The sequence below is a fragment of the Octopus bimaculoides genome, chromosome 26 (assembly GCF_001194135.2).
Source record: "Octopus bimaculoides isolate UCB-OBI-ISO-001 chromosome 26, ASM119413v2, whole genome shotgun sequence".
Lineage (NCBI taxonomy): Eukaryota > Metazoa > Mollusca > Cephalopoda > Octopoda > Octopodidae > Octopus > Octopus bimaculoides.
The window spans coordinates 16,781,693-16,790,386 of NC_069006.1; the positions used below are offsets into that span (position 1 = coordinate 16,781,693).

Here is an 8,694-nt window from a genome sequence, read left to right on the forward strand (position 1 = left end):
ATATATATATATATATATATATATATATATATATATATATATATATATACACACACATAAATACATATACACACAAACAGATATATGCACTGGTATTAGCCTGGCATATTGAATATGGCATAGTGGTTAAGAGCACGGGCTACTAACCCCAAGATTCAGAGTTCGATTCCAGGCAGTGACCTGAATAATAATAATAATAATAACATCGAAAAAAATACCTTAGGAATGAGAACCCAGGTTTGAAATTTCCCCAAGGCTGGAGGGTATATCAGCCGAAATGTTGTGTTAACAAAAAACAAGATGAGGACAAATATCCATCAACTGTAAATAATGTAAATGTCTGAATACATTTCTTTTTATATTTTAAGTAGCTTTTAATTATTTACCTTACATTTAATATATCTTATTGTTCCCCTCCTGTAATTGATGCATGTGATCTAAATTTGTAACTGATTTTCTGGTTGAAGTGTTAAAGGTGCATGTATCATCATCATCATCATCATCATCGTCGTTTAACGTTCGCTTTCCATGCTAGCATGGGTTGGACGATTTGACTGAGGACTGGTGAAACTGGATGGCAACACCAGGCTCCAATCTGATTTGGCAGAGTTTCTACAGCTGGATGCCCTTCCTAACGCCAACCACTCAGATGGTACGATAGATAGCTGAAACTAAATTGCCATTTAAGGGACATATATGACTGAGAAAATAACATTTTATAGTCGGATTAAAACTTGTTGAAAATGTTTGTAGTTGCTAATATTCAATAAAGATGTCAAATTATCAGGACTAGGATTTCTTAAACTGACCTTAATACTTGACAGGTACTTTATTTTTCTTACTTGAGAATGATGCAATGTAAATTTACTTGGACAGGATCTGAACTAAGAAAATAAAAGGCTGTAATTAGTTATGCCCCACTCTAACGATCCAGCCAAACAACTACATTTTCTAACACAGAATATTAATAAAGCCTAATGCTAAAAATAATAGCAAATTGTAAACTTAACCTTTATGATTTAGATTTTAAAATAAATTTCAACTATATTGCATTATAATTGGGAAAAAAAAACACAATTAAACCCTGGGAGAGGCATTATGCCGGTAATAAACACACGCACTGGTTCAGTCCTTTATTAATTTATATAGTTTTTTGTTAAATTATTTCATTGCACTCTTGCAATCTCTTCAGTAACTTGTCTCTCCACTTCCATTTAATAAAAATAAATGGAAGTGGAGAGACAAGTTACTGAAGAGATTGCAAGAGTGCAATGAAATGATTTAACAAAAAAAACTAAATACTGTTTATAAATTAATAAAGGACTGAACCAGTGCGTGTGTTTATTACCGGCATAATGCATCTCCCAAGGTTTAATTGTATTTCTTTCAACACACGTATCCACATCAAGAATCTTGCACACGAAATACACATACAAAATGGGAAAAAAAACTTTTCTAAAAAATACATTATGGAAAAATATGATTGAAAAACTAGCACTTTTAAAAACTTTTTATAGTTTTATTTGCATTATTTTTATCTTGTCTTTTACATTTTTTTTTCACAAAATGCATTTTTCAGACAAGCACATTAAAAATAAATTAATCATATGGTAATTAAAACGTGAGAAAATAACTGTAAAATATATATTTAAGAAATACAAAATAGTGGAAAACATGGCTGGAATTGTTTCAAAATTGGTAGCAGGGAATTTATATGAACATACATAAATTGTCACACATACATACAGCCATATAAATAGTCATATACATAAAACTACATACACACTGATGTACTCACAAGTGCACTTACACACACATGCAATGAATCACAGAAATTCAAACACCCACACAGATTTAAAACACAAATTCACAAGATATTCACACACATTCACAAAATTCAATGTGTAACCACACACATATGCATACAAGAAGTCTCATATGTTACCTATGTCCACACACATATGTACGCACTATTCCGCACACATATTTACAAATATATAACTATACACTATTACTTACATCCACATAGGCATTCATTTTTATACACACATGCATACTCCTTTATAGTCACATCCAGATACTCACACACACACACACACACACACACACACATTCACGTTTATGCAGATGCTCATACATTCACATCCACACACATATTCACACACACATTCATACCTACTTTTACACATATAAACACTTCTGCACATACATTTGCACTTACACACATACATACATACATACACACACACTCATATCCACATCTACACAATAGACTCATACAGCCACGCATACATTCATACTCACATCTAAGCACACATACATTAATATCCACGTAAATACACACTCACCTTCACGCACGCACGCACACACACACACACACATTTACAAACAAATCAAGAAGTCAAGATCTTCAATGCAATTCTTTAAGACTTTCAGTTCTGCAAAATGGCTTTCTCTGTTGTCATTTGTTTCAGTTTTGTTGTTGTTGTTGCTGTGTAGGCTGAAAACAGATTCTATGGAACCAGCATCACCGATATCAGGAACATTCAGGTTTCCTTCTAACAGGATCAGCAGATATAGATGATTAGATATGAAGAAAGATAGATAGAGAGAGAAAGATAGATAGAGAGATACGTAGAAAGATAGATAGAGAGAGAAAGATAGATAGAGAGAGAAAGATAGATAGAGAGAGAAAGATAGATAGAGAGAGAAAGATAGATAGAGAGATACGTAGAAAGACAGATAGAGAGAGAAAGATAGATAGAGAGATACGTAGAAAGATAGATAGAGAGATACGTAGATAGATAGATAGAGAGATACGTAGAAAGACAGAGAGAGAAAGATAGATAGAGAGATACGTAGAAAGACAGATAGAGAGAGAAAGATAGATAGATAGAGAAAGATAGATAGAGAGATACGTAGAAAGACAGATAGAGAGAGAAAGATAGATAGAGAGATACGTAGAAAGACAGATAAAGAGAGAAAGATAGAGAGATACATAGAAAAATAGATAGAGAGAGAAAGATAGAGAGATACGTAGAAAGATAGATAGAGAGAGAAAGATAGATAGAGAGAGAAAGATAGATAGAGAGAGAAAGATAGATAGAGAGAGAAAGATAGATAGAGAGATACGTAGAAAGACAGATAGAGAGAGAAAGATAGATAGATAGAGAAAGATAGATAGAGAGATACGTAGAAAGACAGATAGAGAGAGAAAGATAGATAGAGAGATACGTAGAAAGACAGATAAAGAGAGAAAGATAGAGAGATACATAGAAAAATAGATAGAGAGAGAAAGATAGAGAGATACGTAGAAAGATAGATAGAGAGATGCGTAGAAAGATAGATAGAGAGAGAAAGATAGATAGAGAGAGACAATATAAACAAGGATATAAATAAAGAAAGAGAGATAACCAGAATTGTGTAGATATCATCATCATCTTCATCATCGTTTTAACCACTACTTTTCCATGTTAGCATGATTCAGATGAAATTCAGTGAGACAGAATTTCTGAGGCAGGATGCTATTCCTGTTGCCAACCCTCACATGTTTCCGAAGTAGTAATACTTCACTAGTAAACTGTTGTATTATGCCAATTATCTTCTATCAGCACTGTGGTGTTATGGGCTGTGATGAGCTATGTGTTGTGGTGGAGAGGGGTGAGGCAAACAGAGGTGAAGCCAGACCGGAAGGGTCAGATCGGAAGTCGGCGACACGCGGTCGAAGGCTAGCACGTGGGGCCAGTGAGAAAACAGCGACGTTACGAGAAAGACGTGTTCTGATTAAGAGCGATCGTGTACCCCGCTGCGGTCGTCAAGGTAAGGTCCAACGCTTCATTCTGTCCTTTTGCTTCTTGTTGTCTTCTTCCTCCATCACACCACAAGCTCATCACAGCCCATAACACCACAAGCACGAGGCCCAGTCAGGCGGTACTGGCAACGGCCATGCTCAAATGGTGTTTTTTACGTGCCACCAGCACAGGAGCCAGTCCAGCAACACTGCAATGACCTCGCTTAAATGTTTTTTTAACACTTATTTGTACTGTGCAGGAACAAGCACTTAGGACGTATACTAAATGCAGAATTGACAATACAACGGAAAGTGATAAGTCCAAGTTGTGTGGTGATAAAGGTGAGATTGTAAGGTATATTGTGAACGAGTACACAAAGCTGGCCCAAAAAGGATACAAAAAGAAGACATGATAATGTTGCAAGAGTGATTCTTTGCGAGCTGTGTGGCAAGTATAGATTGAAAAAAGGCAAAGATGTGTTACAGGAAACTCTCAGGAGTAATTGAGAATGACAAGGGAAAGATACTGTAGGCTGTAATGTCTAAAATGATCATGAAATTAAACATGCAAAGCTGGATATAGAGGTTGTGAATAAAGAGGGGAAAAAAAAAAGCTGCTTAAACATAAATATTGCATGCCCTGCTGATGCCAGTGAATTAGAAAAAGAAGGAAATCAGGTCAGACATGATGTGATAAGGGAAATATAAAGACTGTGGTCATTGAAAGTGAAAGTTATACTGTAAGTATCAAGATCGCAAATTTGCTTGAAAAGAGAAGGGTAAATGTGCAAGAATCCTCCACAGAGTTCTTGAAATCTGAATGAAGAGTGTTACCTAAGTCCACTGGGTATGGAAAGCTGACACTTTAGTATATTTTCCACTGAAGTTGCTATATTACACATTATGATGATTGATTTACAATAAAAGACTGAATCAATGATTTGAATGCAAGTAAAATCTCTCTCACCTGTATAATGAGTTGTAAAATTCTCTATGGATGTTATGTCTCCTAAAAGGATCTGGTAGTCACTGTCAGGAGTGTAGTAAGAGCTGGGATCAGTGTAGTCTCTTAAATTTGCTCCTACTTTTTTTTCAGTTTCTTGAAATATTTCTGAAAGATATGTTTTTGACTTGATGTTATTTAAATTTTAGTCTGGACAAACATTTATTTCTACCAAATATAGCTGGGACTGTTGACATCTCCCCCTTGTAAAGCCAACTTCACACAGGAATTTGAATTCAAAGCATAAAGTAGTGTAGCTAAATACCTTGGAACCTACCCTGAAATCCAATTCACTCATCTCCCTTTCTCTTGTACAGTCTATATGCCCTACCCTGGGGCCCACACTAATTATAATAGATATGTTATCATTTTAATCAAAGTCGTTGTCATGGTCATCACCGCCATCTGCCGCAGCAATGACACAATCATCAATGTTACCATCACATCCTCATCATCAACATTTTATATTCATTTTTCCATACTGATATAGGCTGGATGGTGTCTTACAACATATTGTTACCCCACAATGGTCCTTTGTCTTCCATCCCACTATGGCAATTTATCTTGCAGTGTGTGAATACAAAGCAAACTGCCAGTGGCAACTTACCATATTCAAACTGATAAGAGGTATTGTATTGATCCACCAGCTTGAAATGTTCGAATATGGCTGGAGTATCTGAAATATCTGTAACAGAAAACAATAGCAAGATTATGTTTAAAGAATAATGATATAATCACATCTGCAATGCAGAAGGGATCAAATAGATCATGGCAAATTAACTTGGAAGCACCTCCACATATCTTTGGCTAAACAGATTACTCGAAAAAAAAATGTATTCCAGCTAGTTCAACTGATCAGTACAGCAGTCCATACAGAGTCAAAGAGTTGTTTACTGGTCTTGTCTTGGGCATCCTGTAAATCTTGTGTATGCAACAAAGGTATGTCATTTATCGAACAAAAACAAATGGATAATTCAAAACATCACTACACACATTTCAGTAGCATAGTATATTCACAAATATTAAGTCTGTTACATAACTTAGATTACATTAAATAAATCCTAGTGTTATATAACCACTCAATTTCATCAGGTATTCTGTCAAATATTTTGGTGAAATACAACGAATCTATGAGGGGAGGAGATATTTCTAACCAACTAGAATGAAACAAGTATTTTCAATGTAGAGTGGAGATATTAAAATTGGCAATCAATTAAACAGCATACTTCCAAAGGTAACTAAAGTAATGTATGCTCATCCTAGAGTAGAGTGGTCAAGCATATTCAGTTCATATGTTGGAATATATAGCTAAGTCATATTTTGATGGATAGTTAATGACTAGTAGTAAACAATACAATTACCTCCAAAACAAGACAGCCAACCAATGCAAATTGACTGGGAAAGAAGCTCTTTGTATATATCAACCGATGCTGGTGTGTTTACATCCCCGTAACTTAGCAGTTTGGCAAAAGAGACCAACAGAATAAGTACTAGGCTTACAAAGAATAAGTTCTGGGGTCGATTTGTTCGACTAAAAGGCGGTGCTCCAGCATGGCCGCAGTCAATTGATTGAAAGAAGTAAAAGAATATATTAATGTTATGGTTTTGCAACCATAATATACTACCAAGTATCTTAAACTTTTGAAAGTCGATAGTGTATCTTACTTTTTGTGTCAGCAGTGCAATGTTCTCATTTTTAACTTTGATCTTAATAGAATTTGTATAGAATTCAGAACCAGCTCTGCAAGTTATGACATTTCATATACGAATGCTATTATGACATTTCGTAAATGATACAATCAAGGATAGAAAATATAGGTAGGTATTTTCCTCTCTTCAATCACATTGTCTACTTAAAAGTATTCATATACAAAACATTGTAACTTGCAGTGTTGACTCTAAATTCTATAGAAGATCAATCGAGTTAAACTTATATATATATATATATATATATATATATATATATATATATCAGAGACAGGAAGAAATATAAATATATCTATAAAATTTATAAATGTTTCATATGCAAAAATCTGGCAGAATAATGAGACAAAAGATGTGAAAATAATGATGAAGATGATGATGAAGATTGTGGTGATGGTAGTGACTAGCAGGTAAGTAAGAATAATAAGAAGGTCTTTGCCTTACCATCTAAAGCACTGTATTTAGTAAGGTTGTTGTTATTGTTCAACAGTCCTGCAGGTATTTTTCTTTTACTTTTTGCTTTTGGCTGTGTAGTATCATGTTGGATTTTAACATTCCCAGATTTGTAGATTTCGTATGCAAGGAGATTCCTGATAATAGATGTGGTAAATGTACTGGTAATTATAGCTGACATAACATTAGGGACAATGTCAGTAAGATAAAAATCCATGGAAAATGAAGATGACACATCTGTTCATCTCTCATGCTCCCACAAATTTACTTTTCCGCCCACACCAGTTCTCTTTATTCACCTTCCTAGAATTTATGATTATGCCCTGGCACATTGTCCTTCTCTTCCAACAGAGACAACTAGGTTTCCCCCACTACAGCAAAGCACTTATTGTTGTCCTCCAATCATACTTTAACATCTCATCACCTGGCATAAAGAAACCTCCCTCAATAGTTGGCATGGACTTGTCTCTCTAGGTTCTTGATGCTTAGTTTGAAGCCTGCTAACTTGTCTCAGTTGATGTGTCTTCCTAAATACCTATGTTACTTCTCTACTATGTAACTAGTGGAGGCGCAATGGCCCAGTGGTTAGGGCAGCGGACTCGCAGTCATAGGATCGCGGTTTCCGATTCCCGTTGTGAGTGTTTATTGAGCGAAAACACCTAAAGCTCCACGAGGCTCCGGCAGGGGATGGTGGCGAACCCTGCTGTACTCTTTCACCACAACTTTCTCTCACTCTTTCTTCCTGTTTCTGTTGTGCCTGTAATTCAAAGAGTCAGCCTTGTCACTGTGTCACGCTGAATATCCCCGAGAACTATGTTAAGGGTACACGTGTCTGTGGAGTGCTCAGCCACTTGCACGTTAATTTCACGAGCAGGCTGTGACAGAGTACCAACAACAACAACTATGTAACTGATCACTTCAATCTTCAAAGTATCTAAGATCATAACAGGGATATTGTCCACTTATGCTTCAGACTGATCCAAATTGATCAGAGCTCCACCAAAGCCAGCTTTCATCCCTACCCTCTCTATGATGCATCACATAAGGTGGAGGTTGTCAAGGATAGATCTGTGTGAGATTGCACACATTTGTGCTTCCCCAACAGCAGTTTTCCATGATTTATACACAATTTCTTCACAAAAATAACAGACCTGATGTCAAGTGTGGCTTACCCAGCTGACAGCCATAACAACAACAACAACAAAACGGACAGACAGAAATAATGGGGTACCTTTCATAATAGCTTCGGGCAACATGACCTTTGTATTTCTGTAATGTATTTGTTACCTCACGGTATATAACAGCCCACTTCCTTTTATGTGTTACCTGTAATGGTAGATATTGGTAGAACAGTAGGTAAATGAAACATATATATACATATACATATACATACATTTGTCTCTCTCACCAAGGTCAGCGGCTATCGGACGCCGACGAAGGGAAATAACCCTGAAATCCGGATCCGTTCGTGCTGCAGATGTTGGTGAGAGGGATAACTACCCTTGGCAAACAGGACACAGTCGTGTGTCGATAAGCCAGCTGGAGGAGATGTCCTCCTGGGGCTGAAAGCAACAGTAACATCCACCCCTAGGGGTCAGCCACACTTAAGTGGCAATATACTACACTTTATCGTGCAGTTACTGTTAATACTTCATTTAGAGAATTAACATTGCTTGTTTTCACCTTTTCGATATCAGTGAAGAATTTCACTTGAAAAGAAGATATAAGATTGCCAGGTTTTTGT

General features: G+C 36.1%; 1 protein-coding gene across 3 annotated transcripts in view; it reads right to left on the reverse strand.

Annotated features, from left to right (window-relative positions):
* The window catches only part of LOC106883030 (unconventional myosin-XVIIIa), a 237,634-nt gene that overhangs the window by 213,900 nt on the left and 15,040 nt on the right, over nucleotides 1-8,694 (reverse strand). For all 3 annotated transcript variants that reach the window (XM_052976955.1, XM_014933888.2, XM_052976956.1), the window contains exons 9-12: nucleotides 8,182-8,276; nucleotides 6,942-7,087; nucleotides 5,401-5,478; nucleotides 4,758-4,901 (exon numbers count right to left, since the gene is read on the reverse strand). In XM_052976955.1, coding sequence (XP_052832915.1) covers nucleotides 4,758-4,901; nucleotides 5,401-5,478; nucleotides 6,942-7,087; nucleotides 8,182-8,276 — 463 coding nt within the window. The remainder of the gene's footprint in view (nucleotides 1-4,757; nucleotides 4,902-5,400; nucleotides 5,479-6,941; nucleotides 7,088-8,181; nucleotides 8,277-8,694) is intronic.